General features: G+C 40.3%; 1 protein-coding gene across 1 annotated transcript in view; it reads right to left on the reverse strand.

Annotated features, from left to right (window-relative positions):
* Positions 1-22,517, reverse strand: part of abtb2b (ankyrin repeat and BTB (POZ) domain containing 2b) — a 41,495-nt gene extending 18,978 nt beyond the window's left edge. Inside the window, exon 1 of the mRNA XM_037682727.1 lies at positions 21,534-22,517. Coding sequence (XP_037538655.1) covers positions 21,534-22,422 — 889 coding nt within the window. The 5' untranslated portion in view covers positions 22,423-22,517. The remainder of the gene's footprint in view (positions 1-21,533) is intronic.
* Between the last annotated feature and the right edge of the window lie 4,512 nt (positions 22,518-27,029).

Below are 27,029 nucleotides of genomic sequence, written 5' to 3' on the forward strand. Positions count from 1 at the left end.
ATATATATATATATATATATATATATATATATATATATATACGTATTATTTAATTTTTTAAAAAGTAAACAGCAGAGCAGATTTCAGTTTTTGTGATTTGTTTGCAATTTACAGAAAAGGCAACAATGTTATTCTTGTCTTCAAACTCTCCCAGGACACATAAAAATGCATCAAGCGTTTTAAAAATAAATGCTACCCTTAGGACTAATTAATCTGCTGCAACCCAGCAGTGTAAAACAACTGAGAAAACTTCTGCGCAGTCAAGTATGCAAGTACACGTAACAGTTCAGCTAAAACCAGTCATGGAGAGAATACTTTTTATTAGTAAATTGTATCTTTAATTTAGCGTGATGAAACCATAACCAGCGTAAAAACATGCTAATGGTGTCACAGTTCCACCTCCTTTTAGCCATGTTCTTTCAAACTGTATTTCCCACAGTCCCACCCCTTTGCTCGTCTCACCACTGAACCCCAGCCTGCGTCATTTAGGCCTGGCATTGGTCTGCAAGCCAACCAGTGCCTGTCCCCACCACCACTAATATCATGAGCACCAGCAGTTACACCACTATGCACATCATTTTATTTATTTATTTTTTCTTGGGCAATTCTGAGCATGAGACATAGAAAAGGAAGTGAAAAAGAATCTGAGATGAGGTGTGGGCCTAAAGCACGCAGAGCCTTATTGGAAAATGAATGAGTCAATAAAAAGCACAATCCAACTAAGGAGGAACTGGGTGACATATCTGGGACTGGGGAGAGAACGGCAAGGAGGAGACAAGTGACACGAGAGATTCATTCTTTTGTGGTCATTATGGTTCCATTTCCGAGGCTGACCCTGCACATGTCATGTGGGAATCTCAGCTGCAAATCACAGCTGAAACTTACCACAAAGCCAGTGGCAGTTCCCAGCCCATCCAAACCCACTCCTTGAGCCATTATAGTTCTTCCAGACTCAGGCGGGCTATCACTCACAACGATGTTCACCATTATGTTAAAAATGGTCAGAAAATCCTATAGAAAATCTTTGATTGGGGGGAAAAAAGCCCCAGATGGTTCTTCCTTCTTATATGGGAGTCTGCATGAGTAAAAACAATGTAGCTGTTAAGTTAATGCTCAGAAGTCAGGAAATAATAAATTAAAACTGCAGGATGACTGCAACAAGGCAAAAAAACAACAACAACCTTGTATCACTGCTCTCAACTACAAGCCTGAACTCACGCGTGTGTTATCCAACATTACTGTATCTTAAAAGTTAGTTTGTTTTTAGCAGGCATGTGTGAGATCATTAGATTAGATAGTTGGACAGTGGGTACCTCCTGGTATTTTTGTTGTACCAGCAGCATCAGGTCAAATAACAAAAACCTCTGAATTCTCAGACCCAATGTTCACTTTGTTCACAGCTCCCATGAAACAATACAATTACCAGTGTTCAATTGTTTTCTCCAATGGGTCATTTTAGTTACATGATGTTATCAGAAACAACCTCAATCGTGAATAACTAAGATGTTTTCAGCGCCAAACATTCGTCGTCTTCGTTTTTTAGTTTACATTTGGTTGTTTGTTGCACATATGGAGTTCAGAAGTGTGTATTCTCACAAACGCACATAAGCGTGAACACCTGCCTTTCATCCTTTAACAGCCACCTCATTCATTACAGGGTGGACGGATCAGAGTGTCAAGGAACGGGGGCTTCAAAGCCACTTCCCCTGATGAAAAAGTAGCTCTGATTCTGGTCCAGGAGGCTCCAAGTTTATTCCATTTCACACAATAATACAGTGTTTGACAGACTTGTCGTTGGGTGTGTATCGCTCCCACCATCTCCTGATCCCTTGTCTGTCAGTGAGTGTGTCTCTTTCACACAACAAAAGGCGCACTTGTGCTTCATTTCTCTTCAGACAAATCCATACGCCAGATGTGATCCTTCAATCCCAGCCCCGACCTCTTGTTTTCCACATGTTAATTCTCCAAAACACCTGTTTCTCACACATCATCACATTCCTCTGCCTGCTTTTAGAAAATATGCCACACACAGGTCTTTTGTTTGAGGAACTGAGCATGAGGCTAACAGAAAAAAAAAAAAAGACCGGGCATTAATGCCATACATGTGTACGTCTCTGAAGGGCTAAAGGGACAAGCAACACTAAGTGCAGTGTTTCAGCATTTAGGGTAAAAATATCCCCGTGCTTGCTCTGGCAAACCGTTCTCCTAATCTTTATCTAAACAAATTTTAAGCAGGACAGAGGGGCATTTAGAGAGTAAAAGTGCTGTATTGTATTTGGGTTCAAATAATCATTCGTTTGACATGTTAACATACGAGTGTATTTTTCAAAATACAAACTATCTATTTTGTGGGCAGACAGAGAAGTATTCATAAGCCAAAACTGCTTACACGTTCATTCTCAGGTTTGGCAGAAGCGTCCATTCACTGGGATATTTGGTCTTGAATTATGCCGCTTCCGAGTTAAAAAGCATCAAGCAAGCGAGTTACTGATCTCCTTTTCACACAACCACAGACTTACACACAGGCCTGTCCGAGTGTGATGAATCACAGACTGTGATAGAGTAGCAAAGGGGGGGATCTGGTTAGCATCCTCCTGACACCTTTGGAGACCCAGGAGTTGTGGTGCTCAAGTGGTGCTAAGGGAGGAAGAAACCTTATCAGCTGTTTGGAAGTAGCCTTCTCCGAGTCACTGTGTCAGTACACCCACACATCGTTCATCACTGACGCAGTGCATTTTGAACAAATCTACCCAGAACTTTATCACCAGAAGACTTTTTTCAAGTAGCTAAAAGTATTAATCTTTGCATTTTTATTTATGTCTAACAAGCAGTTTAGATCAGGCAACTGAAATGTAAAAAGTCACTCGGCGTATCAGGGGACACAGAGAAGCCTACAGAGGGGAGCAAAATGAGAAAGTGTGTCAAATTTATATGAACTCAATATATTGCACAAAAATTTCTGAAATATTGGTGTTTCTATTTGCACATTCGAATGTCACAGCTGTGAAACTAACAAATATTTATATTGATCATTTACAGCCTTTTTGTCTATAACCTTGTGACACTTCCCTCATTTATCCAGAGTTGCTTGACTACCACAGTTCAGCTACCCTGGACCTCAGAAGAATACACCCGTCATCATGAGTGGATGTGCACAAAGCTGCCAGCCGAGAACTTCACAAATTTATGATTTATTGCTCATGAATGTAATTTTTCCCCTCTGTAGATGTTAATCTACATGGTCTTACAACAAACAATATATATGGTTTGTGGTGATTCCAGTTGTCTGTGAGCACATCCACTAACAATTAGAAACAGGCACGCAGCAGTCTACCCAAAATGCTTGTGTGCAACGACAAAGACTAGATGTGAAATTTTCATGATGTATATGTAGATTTTGTAATATTTTGCAACGTAGTTTAAATCCAAAACCTCCAAAATTAAATAAGTTACCAGCTATTTCCTGTTTATACATTTAAATATGAAATCCAGCTAGATGTTGTGGCAAGCAAAAGGACTGAGCAAACCCCATATTAAAAAAGTACAGTTCCAAAAAGTGCAACAATGTGCCTACAAATATGTCCTGCATTAACATAGCTACATGCACATTAAGATTAGAAGTGTTAGGCTCTGTAAGAGAAGGTTTTGCTTTCCCACAGCCCTTACAATATCACCATAAAGTCCAACAAACCTAGCACTAATCCATACCCTGACTTTAGCTTTCTTCTTTCTTCAACCGTGTTTTATATTTTACATTCCAGGACAACTTTGTAGCCTGAGGCTATCTCTTATTTTAAGATCCTTGGTTCCATATGTGCCACCACTTCACACAGTGTGCAGCAAAGCGACAATATGGTTCTATAATCAAAGAACTGGTTTAATAGGGTTATGGCTTTTGTATAAGTATGGGAAGACTGTATGCTATATGCTGTAAATACCAGTTGGTTTTGTGTGTCTAATGACACAGGATGACGGTTATTACTCACACACAGGATTCACATAAACATCTAACCTCAAATCCGCCCTCTCTTGATGGAATCCACTTTTACTACTGTGATGATGTCACGGTTTAAAAAACACTGCCAGGAGAAAGACTGTAGAAAAGCAAAGTGCAAACTAAATTCAGATGAGGAACAAAACGAAACAAAACAAAACTGAACTATTAGCTATATATGATCGAACTAACAGAGAATAAGTAATCTTGAGTACAGAGCATATCGAGGCCTGGTTGCTTTATTTTGGCCATTTCAAATTTAACAACATACCCTCTATTCAGCTCTTAACAAATAACACTACAGGGTAGTGGTCTAGGCATACAACTATGAAGTGTGTGTGCATTTATACGAACGTGTGTTGACATTAATTGCTCTTTTTTTCTGCTTGTGTGATCAGCCAGTTTTTACTCTGCTGGAACCTGGGAGCGAGAACAGAGAGCCAGTCAGTTTGGATGGCAGACAACACGTTCATTGAGCAAAGGTCTAAAGCTGAACTCAGGGCTGACTCACTTCATGGCAACACACACAGCAACAATGTTGAACCACAGTACGGTGCACGAGTTTTCTTAAGAAAAGGAAACTGGAAACATAGTATTTGTTTGCTTTAGCGCTATTTTGATTCTTTAAACTAGTCTTTGAACAACATCCTCGAAAAACCTAGACGTTGAAACGACATCACCATTAGACACCCTTGTCTCACAGCACTGTTTAACCATCACCTCAAACCCCTGACTAAAATCCAAAACCAGCACTACTTATTAGGCTGCAATAACTCCTTCACCCTCACCTCTACACTTCCTTTGGTGACTCAATTCGGGCATTAATCAACACACTATGAAAGTGTCATGCTATGCCCTTTACAACAAGGTAATGCTCAAACATAGACAAAGACACTTTGAAAAGCTTATCAAACTTAACTTCTTTGTTTAACATAGAAACTCTCCGCTGGTGTGTGGTTCTCACAGCTCAACAAGCTGTTTGACAAGGGAGTAAAAAGTCTAAAGTTTCAAAGAACTGGATCCAAATTCCCACTTGTAAATCTAAAGCAGCTTTCCACTGATTAAAATTCCAGATTGGGCTGGGTAGAGAACCAATTCATGATGCAGCTAAAGTATGTTAACTCGAGGGGAAAAATGAGGATGGTAATGATGGATTAGAATTAGCGATTTTACTATTTTAATAGTCTTTTTCTTTAAATTATTTCAGGTTTATTTTACTCTTTAAATCTATGGAGTGAGTCAGTTTTTCTGTTGAAAACAATGCACATAATGCACTGTACAGTTTTATCATTTTATTTTTATAATCAATAAATAAGCTACATTTTTATTCACCATTTCATATTATAACACTACTTAATAATTAAAAGATTACGTTTGCATGATGCAAATACAGTAGTGCCTCATTTATCGCGGAGGATGCGTACCCTGAAGACCTGCAATAAGAGAAAAACCGCGAAGTAGGAATTGTAGTACAAGTAGTAAGTAGTAGTTTATTTTATCATTTACATAAATATATATAATAAGGCATTTTAAACCCTTCCAACACTCTGGCAATATTTTAAACAATGTTTCTAAACTCTAAAGCTCTAAAAGAGCACAGAATATCATGATCTCAGCTCTCTGCCTCCTCTGCTTTTTGCCATCTGCAAGTACTCTTGGCCACGCCCACTTCGCCGCTCTGCACGGTGAACAGCTGATCAGCTGCAGCAGGAAGTTTATCCTGCAGTATGGGCAGCACAAAGGTGCAGGAGGTGCTAAATAATTTAAAACTATTTTAAATAAAAATTCCATGCTGATTGTGCAGCTCATCCATCAAACAGCCCATTGTGTCAGGTCCAACCTTAGTTTGAAAAACCACGATGGAGCGAGTCCGTGATAAACGAACAGCAAAGTAGCAAGGGACCACTGTAGTCACAACAAGCTACTTTTAAATACTGTATCAACATCTAAAAGTTATGAAAGAAAAAGATGTAGCAAAACAAAATTAACTGCTTGAGTACACGTGTAGCACAATTAAATGTGCTAATTTATGCCTGCATACTCCATAAGTGAGCCAAAGTGCACAGTCAGCTTCATTCAAAAAGAAAGCTACGCATCTTTAAGAGACAGAAATCTGCTGGCTGCATTAGCCTTTAGACAACCAACACATTTCAATAAAACCTGCATTAAGGAAGAATAACCTGCTCATTTGTTCCACCCCATTAAAACCCGCTGTGGGTAAGATACATAGAGATGATCACTGTACACTTTCTGCAACTCAGTCATTTTGCAGCAGTAAAGTAAGCGGAGCCTATTAAAAATGCTTGCAGGACTTTGTGAGCAGTAATGCAAGAGGGCTGCTTTTCGTACATCTGCCTGGCTCCTCAGCTGTCCCAAGACATTGTTGACAGCAACTGTCCTTACAGCGGAAGGCTGAAGGGTTCAGTACTGGGAGGGGATGCATAATAGTCATAACACTGGATGTTATGAGTGGGCAGATCACCTTTTGCAATTAGTCATAAAAATCAATGGCACTGATGGAACGTGTGTTAGTGAAAATGAATCGATGGACCACCCAACTTTGGACACACAATGATACGTTGATAAATTGCGTGGGTGCAGTCAGGCCACACACATATCAGAACGGCCTGAAATAAAGGGATGTGCCATGTGTTGAGGTGTCACCCAAAGCACAAATCTTTTGGCTGTGCATTAGTGAAGCAGGTTGCATTAGACAGCACATCAGGGCTCTAAATATTTAAGTGTCTGCGTGACCTGGGTGCGTCAGAGACCTCAAGGGTGTGTCAAGAGGTCCACCCTCTTTAGCACAATGCAGTAAAATCTCTAAGTACACCAGTCAGCTCATTCAATGGCTAAAGGACCCATCTGACACTCACTGGGGTTTACAACTCACCCCTGACCTTTATACTCCACCCCCAACCCTCAGCAGACAACTGAACACAGAGGGTGTCCATTTCTCAAAAGAATCCTGCTAAAAAGAAACATCCAGCTATGGCATCTCTTGACCCCAAAACAAGACTTTGGCACAAAAAGATGCACAATTAGGAAATCCTCTTTTCTGCCCATAAACTAATAAGTGGCCATGTGGTGGTCTACACAATTAGAGACCCTTAAAAGTTAAACAAGGACTTATTGTCTACAGTGTCACTGCTAAAGCACAGACACATAAAAATGTGCTTGAGCTCTAATTTGGGTTGCAACAGATGCCATTTAATAATAGTATTTTTTTAATTAAAAAAAGGAGAATATTTACTTAATTTGATTATGCTTCCTACCTATACCATTGTTTTCTGTTTCTCAAAAATGCTTGCAAAAAATATTTTAAGAAGCTATATAGATATAAGATTTACACGTAGACATTAACTTATTTAATCACTGCACCACATGCTCCGTCATCGGTCTGTATTCTATAATAAAAACCAGAAACACAGATCAATTTAACACCAACGCAAACACACGACTTGAAATAATTGCTTTGTTTGTTTGTTTTTGTCCTGGCAAAGTAATTTATTTTAAATCAGGATATAAAATAAATTATTATTAATAATAAAAAACAAGAATAAAGGGGGGTGGCGGAGGTTAGAGAAGGTGGGCCTGTGATTGGAAGATTGCTGGTTCAACTCCCGGTACAGACATCATCAAAATGTGGGTGAGATTGTTGAAACACCCACACCTGCCTCCACCCTCATTTGCCCCACTCTGGGCCCTTGAGCAAGGCCCTTAACACCCCACCATCTGCTCCTCTGGCAGCTCTCTGCTCCACACTGAGGGCTGTGGTAGCTCGGTGTCTGTGGTTGCGTCAGGAAAGACATCTAGCGTAAAAAAAATAATTGCCAAGTCTTCGTGCGATTTTGTTCGCTGTGGCGACCCCTGAACACTAACAAGCGTTCAACGTAGTGTTATGCAAAATGGCAGAAAATCGGAGCAGCTTAGGAAATAAATTGAATAAAAGTGCACAATCATCACCTGCAGCTCAGAGGATTTTAGTGTTTTATTTAGATTTATTTGGCTTAGATGCTGTAAAATATTTTAGGTGCGGCAATTAATAGTTGTTAAAAAAAAAAGGAACTTTTACAATTTAAATGCCTTGAAAATGTCAACCAAACTCATGCTGTGTAAGTGTTTGCTGCTTCATTTTCACAAGGCTCACCTGCGCACACATTCCTCAGCAGCTAGCTTGGCAGCAACACAAACACAATACAGGAGGTGAGTGTGTGTACACTCATGTAGACGGGGCAGTGTTTGTTGCTGTGGTGTTCCCAGCTGTTGTCTCTGCAGGTGCTACAGACCAGCTTCACTCAGTGCATGATTTAAATATGGTATAAGGTCGTCTGTGCAACATCTCACTGGTTAAGCTCAGCAAACTGTTTTAATGTGCCAGTCTGCTCTGCTGGGTGTGTGTTGATGTATACAGGTTAATGAAGGGGCTGCAAGGGGCTTCTGTTACACAGGTTTCTGAGGACCACCCATCAAAGATCTATCCAAAGTGAGCAGTAAACAAAAAAAATGATGCCATTTACAGGCATGATGGACAAATGTACACTTTCAGCCTGTCACATTCCAGAGAAATTTATTAAACTGACCATTTTAGGAGGAACTAGCACTAAACCCTGAGGGCAATTTGTCATTTGGATACTCGGGAAGCTAGACAAAAATCACCAGTTTGTGTATATATGAGCGCGCGTGTGTGTGTGTTAATGTATTTCTTCCTATTTAGAGCAGAGGACTCTGTCACTTACATTCCCACAGGGCAAATCAAAGTCAGTGGAGTTAAAACATGACTGACAGACTTTTACTCATTTCTAACAAAAACACTAAAAGTCTCACTTTGGCAAGCTCAGGTTTTAGACAGACCAAATGATTTATTCCTAAACAAATCTTTTTTCAGAAATTATAAAATTTAGTCTTGCAGGAAACAAATAATAAATCTAAAATGTACAGCACCCTTGCACTGGATAAATCTTTGACTGCAGTGTGAAATAAATGAGAAACTAATGGAAAATGTTCCAAACTGTTGTACAGCAAACCCACACAGCTGTAATATGTGCTGAGTGTCACACTCTTAACCACCACCGTATTGTGAGTAAATCATGACTAAAGAGGTGCAAGCCACATCCTGACCACACACACTAAAACACACAAGCCCCTCTACCAGTCCGGTTGTTCTATCCAGCAGCCAAAGACCTCTTGAAGGAGGTGGGGTGTGTGTAGGTGTGTGATCTCTTTGGGGGAACATTTGTGTGTAATCTGTTGGAAAAGAGGGAGAGCTATTCTTGTGCACACACAAACAAAAGTCTTATGCAAACAAACGGTTCCAAATCTGTTTTCATTCTCCTTGTCCCCCGTGTGGATTCTGTCTGGGGGTGATGACAGCTGAGCATTCGTGCAGACCCTGTTCATCTTCATCGCCTACCACCAAATACATCTTATTTTGTGGATTTAAAAATCAGCAAAATCTACATTTACACATTAAATTTTGCTTTGTTGTCTTTTTTTTTAAAGGTTTTAGTACATTTTGCATTTCCTGTTTCGGTCCAAACCAAACAACAACCACCACTGGTTTCCTCACTCGGGAACCTCCAGAACCACAAATGGTGAGGCAGACAGGGCAAGAGGCTCATGATGCATTTCATTCAACGGCTTGCCAAGTGTTTAGAGTTGGGGTTTGGATGACCCAAAGCAACAAGCAAGAAACATGCGCACACACACACGTTTGTTTCTCTACACTTGACAACACCCATTCTCCAATTTCAGCCCCTGAAGTCGCAGAATGACTTTCAGAAACAGCAGGGTGATAATTAGCTCAATTTTACCTTTTGCCACTGGAGAGAAGCATGGGAAGAAAATAGCATACACCATAACATGATGGAAACAAGCTGGGGAGAAGAAAAACAAGTCTGTGTAAAAATACTGATGATATTTCAAGAAGGAAATGGGTCAAGGGTGGGGGGGATGTTAGTCCTCTGCTGAAGGCTAGAGTGAGCCCAGCAGGTATTATACTAACAAGACAATTCTTACTGGAGATTATAGCAAATATTAAAATTGAAGCTTCCAAGATAAAATGATGCCTTCCACAGGTTCTGCTTCCCAGGTTCCCAGGAGCTTGACTGACACAGCAGGTCTGTGCAGGAAGTCTCTGGCTGACCTAGGGCCAGAAGGAATCTGGCAAAATGGAAGAGTGCAGAGAGAAAAAAAAGAGGCTATTTAGGAAAAGAAGAAGAAGAAAAAAAAAAGATACAAGACAGAAGGATGTGTTTTTTTTTTTTTTTTTAGATTTGTTTATTAGAGTAAGGTAGCACTGAAACCCCCTTACAGATGCACAACCCATACACAACAAAATAGCCAAGATACAAGCTAAGTAAAAATTATAAAGACCCATGTGCAGAAATGTAAAATCCGAAGCCTAGCTAACCAGCATGTGATGACTGAGGTGGTCAGACCTTCAGAGCAAAACTGCACAAGAGCCAAGAACCACAAAGCAGGTTCATCTCATGTTCCAACTTCTGCTTGTCCTCCTTTCCTCTCTCTTGTGTCATTTCCTTTACTCCCTCTTTCTGCTCCTGCAAATAACTTAAAGCAGAGATATTGGCATTCATGATAGATAAACTATTTAACTTAACATTGTAAAAATTTGTAAAAGTTCTAAATGTATTACAACTAAAACTACATTCAAATCAAAGTTATAATCTAACGTTTACTCTCAGTCTCATAAAGAGAGAAAAAAACACTTACTACATTCCTTACATTTCCTTTGGCAAAATATGCTAATTAGATTTCAAGACTTCAAGAGAAAGCAGCAGCTGTACTTCGATCAAAAAGTAACAGAAGAAGGTCAGAAGAAGAGAGCGAAATGGGGCTTCAGGCTTAAAACAAGACTCAACCAAACTCTTTCCCAGCACGAGGTGAGGGGTTAAATCTATCCATTTACATATGATAAATGTGAAGATGTGTAATGTGTATACCTGGATTATTGAGCATGGACTTTGTTGTTTTAAACCAGTTTGACATGACTGTCAACAAGGAAGAGAGCCGGCAAAGAAGGAGGGGACGTGCCAAAGAGACCATCTTAGCACCAACATAACTGGTTTGTTCCACTTTGGAGTAAGCTGTTGGGGGAAGAATCAGTTTTGTTGTGCGTTTCCTTGACTGATGAAGCCTTCCGGATCGAAGGTGAAACGTTTCAGCACAAAAAAAAAAAAAAGAAACTATCCAGATGACCTGACTGAAAAATGTTGGTATACCTGGATTATTCAGCATGGACTTTGTTGACAAATGTGAAGAATTTATGTTTCCTGATCACTGGCAGACCTCCCACTGAGGGTAACAAACACAGCTGTCACATTTTAATTCTAAACAACAAAAATCTGGAAGCTGACTGCTACTTGTCACTTTGTATCCTTATCTCAAGTTTTACTTAGTTTGGTGGCGTAAGCATGCAAACATGTTCCCTTTGTCATCTTTGTCTGTCCAGGCAGCAGTATAGAGTTATGACATTATCAGAGACGCAAGACTCAGCAGGATGTCTCCTCCCTCTGTTTGCACATGTGGGCATGCATCTTAGTCAGCTGATACAAGTATAAACACCATTGTTTCCTTGACATCAGATCATTGCTTGTAGTTTGGGTTTTGCCTGCAGCCCTCATGACAAACAAAACTTTAAACATCATAAAAATAGGACAACTTTGTTTAAATGTTTTGGTAAAACCCCCTTGGAAAGTACAAGCTACTCAAACTCACTTCAGCTGGGATGCAGCTGGGAGTGTTTTCTGTTTTACGACGACCCGATCATAAGGCCGACTACCTCCTCATCAGAAACTCTGAGCTTCCAACACATCTGCCATTTGCAACTCTATTGTGAGGCTCACAACCCCCTTCTTTGTAATTTACTAGAATGCTCAACTTCAGTGGTCACAAAAAAGTCCCAAAAGCAGACTCTTACCTAAAGACTGTTCATGTAATTGCTTCATAGCAGAAAATTGGGCTGGACTTCCCTAGCTGAACAACTTCCTTCCTCTTGACCCTTCTCAGTAAATTTGTGTCTGTGTGTTACATTATGTATTTCACTGGTATCGAGCTGCCTTTTAGAGCACCTCAAAAACACTCAGAACCATAAAGGAGACTGGGCCAGTGACACATCTAGCTTTTGGAGTCTTACCTAATAAAGCACGTGGAAAATATGATTGTTCAATAGAGACAAACTTAGTCATGCTTGTGTCTATAAACCATATGGGTGTAAAAGTCTAGTACCAACATAGTTAATAATCTTACTGGGCTTACATACATTTAAATTAAATTAAATTTCATCAACTGATAGGCTAGTATTTTGCTTTTAAAGGACAAGAGGTAAAAACACTACAAGATGTTCAGAATAAATTTGTATTTTGTCAATTTTCTGTGTGACGGACTTCCTTTGCAGCATCCACATGCACAGTCTCACAAAATCAAATCCAAAACCAGGACAGAGATGATGTCCTGGAAAGTGCTGATGGGTTGGAACTTGTTTAGGTGAAACTAGCGCAGGCCAAAATGCTTTAAATGCATTCCCTACAGGTCTTTACGACTAAAATGAACCAAACAGATCTGACTTAATGATGCATACAAAAGTGAGGAAGATTTTGAGAATCATAGGGGAAGGAGGCTTTTACCAATCATCATTTACTATAGAAGCCGTAAACAAGAAAAAAAGATTGATATATAGCACATTTAAACAACTAAAAGAACAGAGCACTGATAGTCCAGGTTATATTGTCACTTCCTAGGCACACCAACTTAATAAATAAACACGGGTACCTTGGAGACAAGCATCATCTTCACAAGTATAACCAAAGTTCAAATTAAGTTAAACAAGGAATTCTTTCACTGGTGAGAAATTTCACCACACTACTCCCTACTCTAGCTTCTCCCTCAGACCATTTGAATTCTCAATAGGCAGATTATATCCTTGCTGGAAAGGAAACTTGGCGACCATCACTGGGGTGTATTCTGTCCAGCGCTGTCTATGACCCTTCAGTGACACACAGATGGCCAAGAGTATTATGGCCAACGGAGAGAGGCAGAACAGATGTGACTGAAAAGAGAGAAGCCACAAATTCACAAAGCTCATCAAAATACAATCGTGCTCATGTACATGATACAGATGTGAACTAAATTAGATGGACTGTGCTTGCACAGTCCATCAAGACACTTGGTGTGTAACCCATAGACACAGGCAAATCAAGCGTTAAGATATAAATCCATAAAGTGCATACCTCTTGTGTACGAAGGAAATTTTTAATAAACTCACAGCTCTTTTTTGTCAAACATGTTTTAGCTGACTTTCCTTACTAACATAGACATCTTCTTTCATTTTTCTCTGGGAGCTGAACTGTTTATTTTGGTTCCATGATGGAGTTCACATGTGGTGGACACGCAGTGCAGATATTGTCGACAGAAAGGGACTCAGGACTGTAGAAGAGTGTGAGATGTCTTGACACCGTCTGTTTTTCTGTGCCTACATGTGTTCTCCAAATGTGCTCCTTTGCTCCATCAACCACAAGGGAATTCCAGGAAGCCTTACTCTACATGGTCTTGCTCTAAAAATGCTGTGTGTGCCACTGTGGCTCTTTTAATCACCACATGCCTTTACAGATGACCCTGACCTAACAGGTGATGTTTTTAGGAGATGGCACAGCTTACCAATGGAAAACCACATTTTTTGAAGAATACCACTTATATTTATGTGTGTTGGCAAGAAGCAAGCGAGAAGAACAAAACCAGAAGGTGCAATGCATGAAAAAATATGAAAGAGAAAAAGACAAAGTTATAGGATTTGACACTGTTTAAAACACTTCAACCCATGGCGGTCTTATAAGCATATGTTGGAGGAGGGGTGGCATGCTCAGTGATGTGGTTCAAACATGTTGCTGAGTCTCAGTGCTTACATACGTGTTGTTGCTGATCAAGCTCAAGGCTCTGTGCACAAACAAATGCATTCCAATGTCTGTGCGAACAGATACAAGGCAGCTGAAAGAGGAGCGAGTGGTGCAACGTAGTGACAGACCAGATATCGCACTGCATCTATTTCTGGCATTTGTCAAAGGACTGCTCAAGACAAAAGAAAAGAGCAGAACTTGACTTTTCTTTTCCAAATAAAGTTTCATTTCATTGGGTCGAGTTAAATAGGACCAGACAGTCCCAGTCGCCATTCGTCAATCTGACTGTATGCCTGTGCTGATTGTTAGCCGGTCAGGCCACAATCAAAAGCAAGCTAGAACACACGCACATGCACACCCACAGAAGTCCCTTACTAAAGCACAGATACCATCAGAGAGAGGACAGATAACAGCACAACATCAAAGCAAAAATACAAAGAAAAAAATCTCAAAGACAGCAATGGCCTACTTACAACAGGCACAAGCAGAGCTAAACTGTCGTTATGGGCACTCTGCCAAATGAAGCTGGCATAAACACGCTCATCATGAATGCCAGCAGAACTTTTCCTTTTGCCTTCTTCTGTGTTTTTCCACTCCAATCACACTCACCTTTCTATCCAGCACCTTCTTCTGCTTCTGGAATGTCTGCTGGGTGTTTGAAAAACTACCTCCTAACATAAAGAAAGCAATAAAATGTTGCTTAGCACGCGAGGTGAATTGTAGAATTAGTCCTGCCGTTTTTGTTGTTGTTTTACTGTTGCAGAAGTTTATTGCCGATTTCTAAAGATGTGTTTAATCCAAAGGCGTTTTGGTATTTAAATTAAATCAGATGAAGAATTGTAATAAAAGAAGTGAGAATAAAAGTTATATTGTAGTGTATCAAAAAGTGCGTGTTTAATTAGCTCCCCTTACAATTTCTACATTAATTGTAACTAAATTTAGAAAAATTGTCTTTGCTTCACCTGTCAAATGTGCGTGCGTGTGCGTTTACTGAAAATATTTATTGCCATTCAATTGTTTTGTGGCACTTTGAAACTAGGGATGCACCGATCCACTTTTTTCACTTCCGATCCGATACAGACATTTGCGGTTTGGTGTCGGGCGATACGGATCCGATAACGATCTGATACAGAAAAAACAGTGCTGAATCAACAAAAATGGCTAAATCATGTCATCTGGATCCAGATGATATGATTTAGCCATTTTTGTTGTCTACCTGGATGTTTGAGCTTACAAACCCAGTGCTGAAGTAACTTAAAACGTTAGTTTTTTTAAACGCAGACATGAATGTACTGAATTACAAATTTATTGAAAGCTCTGCACCATAACAGCACACTTAAAACACACCAAGAGCTTCACAAGCTTGGTCAAACGTAAAAACAACACAACTTTAATTTGTTCAGTCAGTTTGCTAGCGCGTGACGTCACTCAGAGCGCAAAGCATAGAATTAGAGTGAATAGATCTGCCCAGTCATGGATCGGTCACATCATCACCGATACCCGATCCAGAAGTTTTTTCGATATCGATATTGAATCGAATCGGTGCATCTCTATTTGTAACTTACAGGTGAATAGTAAAACTCTTCTATTTGGACATGGCAATATTTATGTGAAAATAAAGTAACAGTAAGGATATACAACTAAAGCTAAAGCGTAACATGTTGTTCAATATACTTTACCTTTGTCTATGATTGCTTTGCCTGCTCAGTACATATAAAAACATTTACTCTTTTCAGATTGTTCTCCAAGTCCAGTGGATTAAAAGGTCACAGAGAACGCCACAAAAACATCCTGTCCGTCAGTTTCCAAAACCAACCGTTGAAAATCCAAATTCACAAAGAAAAGAGGGTGGGGAGGATCTAGGTAAAAAAAATATCTAAAAGAAAATGCATCCTTTTTATTTTTTCCTCTGGTGCAAACGAAAAGATCACTCAGTCATGCAGATTGATTCCAGAAATCCTGCACACAAACACAAAGTCCCTCAGCTGCAGAGTTTTGCCTTTGACTGACCTTACTCAACAGAAACCAAACAGATTTGACCAAAAGACACAGCAAGGGGGTATTTTATCCAAATCCTGTTATACAAACGTGTTTCCACACACTACCTCATCTTCTTGCATGCTTTCCAACAACCTCCCAAAAAAACACATACACACAATTCCAATTTGTCATTACTGGTACATTTCATCTACTGGTATTGGCTATAAAGTCCGAGTTTCTTTATTTGTCATTCGCACCTCATGTGGTACATGTGGTGGAACAAAATTATGTACACCGGGTCCCAGTTACATCCAACAATAAAATGTAAAAGAAAAACGGTAATAAATCTAAGAACTGAACTAAGAAAAACGTTAACTAAAAATATGCTAAGCGCTAATAGTAATGTATAAAAACAATACGCAGAGCTGCAGCACAAACATGAGTCTGTGTGAGCAGATGAATACGAATGAATAAAATAAATATTACAACAAATTGTAGTTAACACAAAACACATGTAGACTGGATGAGCAAACTCCCATGACCCCTTGAGGACCCTAGTGAGGGTAAAGAGCTGATCCAGTGTTCCACAGCCAGGACAGAACCCACATGGTTCCTCCTGGATCTGAGGTTCGACCAACGATCAGACTCGCTTCTCCAGTACCGAATAGACCTTACCAGTTAAGGTGTAGTCATTTTAAAAATTAATAGTCAAGGCATCAAGAATAGTTTACTTCAAACATGTTAAACAAAGTATCAGTATGACACGACCAAAACACAAACTTCTGACAAGGTTTAAGAAGTGAGAACACGTATCATGTCTATACTGACACTGAGCCCTTTAAACCACAATAAAAATTCAGACAATGCAAAAATTGGATCCAAGATTCCAACCATGCTGAACTCTGTGTTCCTGCTTCCCACATTAGCTAATCGAGCCAAAACCCACCACACTAAATTCCCATATGTCCCTTCTAGGTTTGTGGTCACTCATGTGCCACACCTATTTTAAGTTTTCCAGTACAAACAAACCTGAGACGTTAGTGTAAATCTGAATTTTCCAGTTTTATGCAGACTGATATTCTATACTCAGTGTATTGGAAAGTTTTTAAGTTACTATTTCCACGTTTCCAATAATGTTACTTGAACCTTTTTTCCTTGAATATCTGACATCATCAGCTGTCTTCCTCCCTATCAGAGTTCGATTCTGTGAAGGCATGACTCATGCTGCTGTAATGTAAAATGAAGAATACTGCTGGAAGTCTAAATACATCTAGAGTTCTGAAAACAGAAGCTAACTTAAAAAACCAGCTGAAAGTAAAGGCGTTTATTACAGATTTAAGTTCTTATCTGCTTCATAGACTATAACGGCCTGTATCAGAGCATGGAAAATCAGTGCTTCCTATGTGGTTAGCTTTTTATAAAGACCCAGACAAATCATTTGTGGTGTCATATCTGTGCAAGCATTACTCATGGTTTTACAAGAATGGCTGGTACCCACAAAAACAAACGTAAGCTCCCACAGATGAGCACATTGAAACATGTGCACACCAGCGCTTTAATGGGTCAGTGTTTTTACAGCTGGCAGCAGACAAGAAGCCAGTGCAAACAGTGACATCTCTGTGAATGTGTGTAGCCTGCGGTTATACATGCACCCGAACATAAGGCTGTCACACACTCGACCACAAACATAAACTCAACCGTCTAGTGAAGGATTAACCCTCATTACCCGCAAAAACTATAGTTTTAATTTCCACTTGGGCCATTCACACTGTTCAGCTATCTGTATAGATACTCTGATAAAATATACAGCACTTACAGCAGGAAATCTGCAGTAATGAGATTTCCCCAAAATATAGTACCATAATGTCCTCCTACAATGACCAAAACTGCATTTGATCCTGCTCCAGATTTGTGAAATGGGGAGTATATTTTCAGAGTGCTGTTTTCTCCATCTGTGTGACCACAGTTCTGGGCTGCTCTCCCTGCATCTTTCTGCCCACTGTTCCCACGCCTCATTTTGGGCTAAATGCATATTTAGGGAAATACTGAGCGCCAAATCATATGGTTTTCCTTCTTCCTTTGGTGCACTTCAAACTTAAAAAGAGCTGCAAGGAAATTTTTAATTTGCTTTGTGTAAATCATAGACCAGTACATTATTCTGAAGGTGATTCAAATCTATACTTGCATTTAACCTGCCCTTTTTAGCTAAGTCATTATATAAAGTCTTTGACATCCACATAAAGCTGATGGAATTAAGACCACGCTCAAGAATCCAATGGTTTGTAGTGGTTTGCATTTCTCTTGTACCTCTGCCTTAAGGGCTTCAGAAAAGCATGAGATCAGTTTAAAAACCCAGTGAGTTCAAATAAAGCTTCACTTGGAAAACTGTCCTGCCATCCGACCGCAGTTTAACGGACATCTGCATGCCAGTCATTAAAATAAATTATTTTAGAGCTACTTCCACTGTCCATTAGCAAAGCTTCTAGCCTGCACTTAAATACACCCCACAGTACAATCAGTGCAAATTATACAAGCACCAACTCACTCATGTTTCCTTGTGAGGAGAAATGAATGACAAAATGGATTCCTCTATAGTGCTATTGTGTTGAGTTCGACCAGTACTTTGGAGCTATTTGAACACATGCAAAGCAGACTAAATTGGTTCCAGTGTACGCGTGCGGGAGTACGGGTAATGAATAAGATCCTGGCACAGAACAACTGGGTTCCTAATGCACTCAGTGGAACAGGAGAAACAAACAAATAAATGGATAAAGATGACGCAAATGTAAACTCGATGGTGTAGTTTTTTTTAAAAAAAAGAAGTGTGTGTATGTGTCTGATGGGGTGTGGGGGACCATACGTGAGACTGAGAAGGCAAGAGGAGAGGAGGGAGGGGAGGAAAACAGAGTTTTCAGAATTGTTATTGGAGCCATAGAAGTCGTTTCTGACTTAAAGAGTTCCAGATGTGGGTCAGGCCTTGAAAAAAAATGGAAAGACAACGCTACGTCAAGTGAAAAGGAGGAGTTAAATGAGATTATATTTAAATTAATCCTAAATCTACCCTCTGGTTTGTAAAGGTATAGAGACGCTTTTTGTTAGGGGGGAAAGAGTCGAGAGGTTTTTGGGAACCACTTTCAGGGTGTGGAGTGTCAGGTGGTAAGGTGGCAGAGGGGCGTGTGGCTTTCACAGACCAGCATTCAGCCTATAAAAAACTAGGGTGGTCAGAAGAATAGTCTGTTGTTATTATATACACAGTGGTCTTTTCAAAACCAGAGAATGAACTCACCAAAATAAGCCATTAAAATCTCAACCAAGAGACATCTGGTTAAATACAAAAGCTGCTCTTGTACTTGTTTTGTATAGAAATAGCAACAACTCAAGCATAGGGTCATGTTCAGTGCACTGCAATTGGAAGTTTATTGGAGTCACTGGGAAAATGACTATAGAATATCAAAAGTAATTTTTTTTGTCAAACTCTTGACATGCATGATATAGATCACAGATCAGGACTGGGCCTTAGTAATTTCAGCCTTGAAACACTGGACCATGGCTACTCATTTGCTCTGGCTTTTGTTCATAATGCACACTGGTGTGTGTGCTTCACCAGCATTTGTTTTCAATCCCTCTATATTGGGCTAAGCTGCATGATCACACAACAAAAGACCATTGTGCTGCAGTAAAGAGCTCCGCTCCAGGGAGCTGGTAGTAGGCCACAAACAAAGGCTTTTTACATTGTCCCAACACAAGCTCATGAATCCACTGCCAGCAGTCATGGAATGGGGATCCCTGGATTCGACCAAAAGGGGTAGGAAAAAGATTTACCGGTAATCAAAAAAGGATGTTAGAGAATTGAATAGGCAGGGAAAAGATGCTCTGCAAAGCTGAGATGCAAGAAGATGTGCAAAAGGGATCAGTGCAGCAGGAGGAGAGAACAGGATGAGACGTTAAAAAAAAAAAAAAAAAGAATACACCAGAATGAAACTTGGCTGTCCAGCACAGAATCCAGCCTCATTTCTCCTTTTGTGAATTTTGTCAATGAGGAAAATGGTTTCTTTGTCCAGCATACAAGCCTGCAATGTTGTTTTTTTATTCTGACAAGTCAAATTAGGAACAAATCAATCAAAACACTCGTTTACAAAAGCGGCCATTGTATCCAGCAGCAGGCTAACAGTTCACCTTTTCCGCACGGAAACTGTGCCAGAGTAAAAAGCGGTGGTCAGCACACTGAATGGAGAATTTGTTGGGGCATGTGGGGGGTGGGGGTGTCTGAGTGAGGTGCATCAGTAACAAAGCATTTGATAAAACACGTTGAGCATCCCACAAAGCAAATGCAGAGGCCTACTCATCGCAACGTCATGAAGACAAGGTCCCCAAAAAAATCATGACGAAACAAAACCCCACACAATTTCAGTTACTAGATCAATGCTTTGTGCGTCTTAAAATTAAAACATTCTAAGCATTTTCTTTTTATGGCTGCCAACCATCAGGTGAGATTTTAACTCTGGAAACAATATCCATCCATCATCTTTTACCCGCTTCTTCCTTTTTGGGTTGCGGGGGTCACTGGTGCCCATGTCCAGCTATCCACTGTGCGAGAGGCGGGGTACACCCTGGACTGGTTGCCAGTCCATCACAGAGACACATAAAGACAAACAACCATTCACTCTCACTCACACCTAGGGACAATTTAGAGTTACCAATCAGCCTAACATGCATGTTTTTGGTCTGTGGGAAGAAACCAGAGTACCCAGAAAAAACCTACGCATGCACGGAGAGAACATGCAAACTCCACCCAGAAAGATCCCCAGCCGAGATTTGATCCAGCAACCTTCTCACCGAGAGGCAACAGCTCTACCAACTGAGTCACCGTGCCACCCAGAAACAATCCAAGTGACTGAAAACAAGTTAACAATGGACAAAGACGATGAATGATGCATTTTGAAGATGCGGTCTACACTCATCTCCAGGCCAGCGGTCACTCTTTCAGGGATGAAGATGTTCACATCCTGGATAGAGAGGAATGATGGTTTGAGAGAGGAATAAAGGAGGCCATTATTGTGAAAAGAAACCGTCCATCATTAAACAGGGGGTGGAGACCTCAGTGTTCAACTGTCCCCCTCTTACAATGCCGTTATTGCTAGTGTCACTCAGCCCTCTGAATAGCAAGGGTCCATCAGGTCCATCGTTAGGCTGATGGTCCTCCTTGATCATGGGAACAGCTGGTTTTGAATGTCAACAACAAACTGGTTGATCCACTCTGAGAAGGTGCTATTTATAAGACTGAGCTGAATACAGCACCTCAGACCGAAGAAGTCTTTCGGATGAAAGATGAAACGTTTCTACAATTTTGTTTTGAACCCATCCAGAGGACCTGACTTAACTTTTTTAAATTTTTGTTTATCGAGCACGCATCAGGATATTTTGAAGATGCACTGAGAAGTTTGATCTTTTTGATGTACTCGTATGCATTTACGCTGAGATTTATTGAGCAAAGGAAGCAGAAAAAGTGCTTTGTTTACACGGAGTGCAAACCCACATTTCACAATCGCTTTTCGACACATCTGGAAACCTTCAATTGAAATAGTTCAGGATCACCTGCTTCTGTTCAAACTTTGCAATGAGAACTTTAAAAAAACAAACATGTTTACCATTGGCGTTCTTCCCGCAGATCAGGTGCTCATAGTGTTGCAGGACTCCCCACAGCTCGGCGTCATTGTTCACCACCCCCTCCAGGGTCTCTGCACTCACAGGAACGCACCCTGAGCCCGAATCAGGCCCGGGCTGACCCCTGTCAGCCAACAGCACCCGCACTCCTACCTCCTCCACCAGAGCCTCCATGCATGCAGTCAGGGAAATCGCTGCGTATTCGTGGATGCGCACGGAGATGCGCGTGTCCACCATCCAGCGGAAGAAGCGCCCCACGGAGAACGAGAGTCCACAGCGGGCGGACTTGCCCTTCCTCAGCAGCTCGCCGGAGCTCATGCAGTACATGGAGATGGCCTTGACCGTGGCAGACACGCAGTGGTCGGCCAGGGCCCAGCTGAGCACCAGCCTCATGGCGCTGTGCACGTCGAAGCGCGTGCAGCGGCAGTGCATGACGCTGAGCCGCTGCGCCTCCCTGGCGATGCGGATGAGCGCCCTGCGGAGCAGAGCGGACAGACGCCGCGCAGCTTCCGGGGAGAACACAGGTGCGACCCCCCACTTCACGCCCCCACTCTCGGACACTTTGCGAAGTATCTTAGCAACGTCCTCCTCCGTCCAGGGGAACTCCTCCAGCTCAGGTAAGCGGTTGCACTTGGAGAAGATGTCCTCCGGGTCTTCGGGGAGGACGGTGTTGACGGTGTCCCAGCTGTTGTTCCTGCTGTTCATGGAGCCCGAGTAGTACCACCAGTTTCCCCGGTGGGGGGTCGTCATGAAGGCCTGAGAGTTGGACTTGGAGGAAGACAGGCTGAGGGATTTGCAGGAGTCCCCCGCCCCGTAGCCTGAGTCCAGCGTCAGGTCCTCCAAGGTTTTCATGTGGACATTCAGACCAGCCATGGCTGCCCAAACTCTTCTCAGACTCAAGAGGAGCGGGGACCTCCTCGGCTACACCTGGAAGTCAGTGAGGCAGCTGTCGAAACTTCACGCAAAAGCTGGACGAACTGGTTATACGGAGCGACACTTCCCTGACATGACTGAAGTTCAAGTGGGCACGACTGCCACCGCAGAGTCGGTGTTGTACAGGAAAATGTGTCAGAGAAACTTGAGGGGAGTCCGTCTCACCTTTTCCTCCGAACGGTGCGGGAGTTTAAACTTCCCCCCAAAACAAACAGCGCGTTTTAAAACTTGTCCGAATGTCTTCCCGGTGTTTCAGTCCAGCCAGACGCGAGTCCATGTGTAGAAAACGGTCGGTAGTATCACTTGGCGGACTTAAAAGTTTGGGGGGATGGCACAGAAGCACTGAAAGTCCGAACTGACTGCTCCCCTCCTCATCAGCGCTTCATCACCGACAGCCTGCGGAAGAGACTCAACTACAGGAGCGTGAGGGGCGGGGCTGCAGCTGAGTGACAACACAGGAGCACCGTAACAACCAATCAGAATCTGGACAAATTTTGCGTCAGCCAATCAAACGACTCGGAAGGATTTAGTATTCAAGCTTGTTTAAATAAACATACCTGTTCTTGTTTGGATCATTAAACCTTTTGTAGCCTGTGACCTACATTAGACTGCACTCACAGTGAGTCATCATCACAAATCATAAACTTTTATTTTTATATTTTTGTCAATGGGCGGTAATAAAAATACCAACAAATATAAATTACTTTTTTAAATTATGACTGATTGCAATTATTTACATTATAATTAATTCAGTTTTGTCGTTTAGATTTCACACTGCATATGACTTGTTTCTTACTTTGATTTTTTTTTCTAAAGCGTTATAAACCCCCCCAATGGCTTGTTTAAATGTTTATCCTTTTTATCTGTTTATCTTTTATTTTTATTTCCCACTAACACCTGTATACACTGAAATGTATTGTGCCTATGAGAACAGTTTATTTGAGGTGACCTAATGCATAATATGTGCCTACTCTTGCTTTCTGCAGAAATTCTCATTAAAAGCTTAAGTTTTAATTAATTTGTGATGTTGCTAAGCGAGGTGGATGAAAAACAAGTTGACGAGGCCTGTGACTACCTGTTTCTAATCACATCACACTCACAGACGTAGGGTGTGTCAGCACTGGGACAAGGTCCAACATGATTACATAATGCTAAAGATCTGTGCATGCAAGAAAGGTGTCTGACTCAATGATCATCTTATTAGCCAACCTAAATTTATTTGGAAATTTGCATTTATTTAAAATGAATAAACATAAACGAAACACATGAGAATGCATGCACCTTGGCTCATGAAGCTTTTAGCCTGGGAAGATGTGGAGTGTCAACCTTTCAGTCCTGTTAGCAGCATGGGATCTGTGCTGTTAATTAAAGCTTCTCCTCAGTGGGATCATAGGAGGTCAACACTTGCCTCATCCAGATGCTGTGTAACTGTAACAGCGCTTACTTCATGTTCCACCCCACAACAAAGCTGCAAAACCTTTGATTTGACCCCAAAACAGGTCAGCTCCAAAGGGAGCTACAACATGTTGCTTTATTGTTTTTTTATTGGTATTTGTCACAAAACAAAACCTCACACTTGGGGGAACTAATGCATGTGAAGAGAGGTGGGCTTACAAATTATTATTATTTTTTTATGTCAGTATATCTATCCATCCCTTATCTCAGCTTCTTCCTTTTTGGGTTGCGGGGGTCACTGGTGCCCATATCCAGCAGTCACTGTGCAAGAGGTGGGGGACACAGGTCTCCAGTCCATCATAGAGACAACCGAGACAAACAGCCATTCACTCTCTCACTCACACCTAGAGACAATTTAGAGTTACCAATCAGCCTGCATGTTTTTGGTCAGTGGGAGGGAAGCGGAGTACCTGGAGAAAACCCACGCATGCACGGAGAGAACATGCAAACTCCACCCAGAATGACCCCCAGTCAGGATGTGATCGCACGACCTTCTCGCTGCAAAGAACAGCTTTACCAACTGCACCATCCATGTTAATATATTCATGTTATTTTTTAAATAAATAAAAAAAACAGGGAAAAAAAAGAGCCAGATGACATTTTTTGCAAAACACATTTAGATATTTAGATATATATATTTATATATTTATTTTATTTTTATTTTATAGCTGAATACACACCTAAAGATGTCTCTGTAAAAGCCAAAAGCCATAATGATTTAGAAATTTGTTGTTTTCAAAGCAAATGGACTAAAAAGTATTTGTTCGTTTTTTCAGCATTGTTAATAACGTCATGTTGAGAAATAGCAGAGCTGTAGGGGGTTTTAACAAAACTAAAAAATAATAGTATAATCTCATACGCATGATGTTACACTCAGAGTATGCACTGAAGACGAGTCTCAGCTACTAGCACATCAAATTCTAGTTAAAAATCTCCAACAACCGACTGACTTGTAATCATGTTTTGTGCTTCATTCTATATGTTTAATTAAACTTTGCCCAGTGGTTAATGATACATTTTTCTAACAGAGTTGAATCCAGATAGTTTGTAGCTAAATTTAAAACAAAGATTTTGAGCACTCTGTTTACTCAGAACATATAATCACAATATATTTAATAATTTCAGCCCACTATGTGTAAAGTAGACTGAGTTGTAGCCGTTAAGTATTTTTTATGATCAGTTGGATGTGGCAGCTATCTTGAATCAAGCTGAATAAAAAAGTTAATCAGTTGTAGAATGATTACTTTTTATACGTTTTCAAAAAAAAAAGGTCTTGTGTTCCATGACACACCGAGAGATGAGCCAAACACAATTGTCTGCCTTCACCTATTAGCAAAGGGCAATAACTATTGCCTGTCCCCCACCCCCCAAAAAGTTTTTAAATAAGGCCTACTTGCAGTTGATGCTGAAAATCCCTCATAGACTATTATGTGACACGAAACAAGGATTAAGTGTTGACCCATTGTTTTATTTGTGTAAAAAAACACAATCCAAGACTTCACAGATTGGGAATAGGATTATGTTTCTATATTTATTCATGCAACTTGAGTTATTTCTGTTCCAAATGTGAAGATATTACTCTACATTCATGCATTTCAAAGTATCAGTTTACATTCTCTTGCTTGAGTGGTTTGTGTGACAATTAAACGAGGTTTGCGCGCCCTCATGTGGCGACATGAGGAATGGATTTTTATTTTATTTTATTATTTTTTTTGTAATTGTTTTTGTTGTTTTCACAAACAGGTGCATCTAAAAAAAATTAGAATATCGTGGAAGAAGTTCCGTTTTTAGTCAGTAATTTTATAAAGTGAAATTCACGTTTTACATAGATTCATTACACACAGAGTGAAATATTTCAAGCCTTTAGTTTTTCTTGCTTTGAGGATTATAACTTAAAATAACGAAAAAGCAAAAAAAATCAGTGTCTCAGAAAATTAGAATATTGTGAAGAGGTTCAATATTGTAAACTCTTGGTGTCACGGCCTGATCAGCTGATTAATTCATAGACATGAGCTACAAATGTCTCATTCCTCAAGTCAAACCACTCCTGAACCAGAAATAACGTCAGAAGTGTCTTACCTGCTGAGGAGAAGTACTGGTCTGTTGCTCAGTGGTCCAATGTCCTCTTTTCAGATGAAAGTAAATTTTCATGTAATTTGAAAATCAAGGTCCCAGAGTCTGGAGGAAGAGTCCACCTCCAGAGTCCACGTTGCTTCAAGTCAAGAGTGAAGTTTCCACAGTCAGTGATGGTTTGGGGCCATGCCCTCTGCTGGTGTTGGTCCGCTGTGTTTTCTGAAGTCCACAGTCAACTCAGCATCTACCAGGACATCTTGGAAACTTCATGCTTCCTTCTGCTGATGAGCTTTATCGAGATGCTGATTTAATTTTTCAACAGGAATCATCTCCTGCCCACACTGACAAAAGAACCAAAAGCTGGCTGTGGAATATTCTAATTTTCTGAGACACTGAATTTTTTTCATTATTATTTGTAACCATATTTATAAAAAATACAAAAAATAAAGGCTTGAAATATTTCACTCTATGTAACAAATCTATATAATGAGTTTCACTTTCTGAAATGATTGGCAAAAAAAACCAAAACGTTTTCACAATATTCTAATTTCTTGACACGTATGTGTGAAACATAGATATGACTGAAGAAAACATTAACCAATCACTGTAAGCCCCCAGAATCAACACATAAAATAAATCCAGACTTTAGAATAAAATTTTATTAGCAAAAAAAATAATAATAATATTAAGACGAATGAAAATAAAAGTACAATACATTCTTAAAACCTTTCCTCTACAAAACAATTTCACAGAAATTACCTTTGAATGTATTCTCTATTTTTATTTCTATCATGTTTTTTTATAATCTTGTGTTTACTGTGTTTCTTTTACTTTTAAATAGTCCCATGTCACTGTTAAATATTGTACCGTATAGACATTTTGAACTGTCAAATTAAAAAAGAAAAACAGTTCTTGGAGAAAAAATTGACAATCAAATAGTCAATAAAAGATCATTAGCTCTCATTCATATATATATTTATATATATATATGAATATATATATATATATATATATATATA

The sequence above is a fragment of the Nematolebias whitei genome, chromosome 10, assembly GCF_014905685.2.
Source record: "Nematolebias whitei isolate Nwh7 chromosome 10, NemWhi1, whole genome shotgun sequence".
NCBI classification, from domain to species: Eukaryota; Metazoa; Chordata; class Actinopteri; order Cyprinodontiformes; family Rivulidae; genus Nematolebias; species Nematolebias whitei.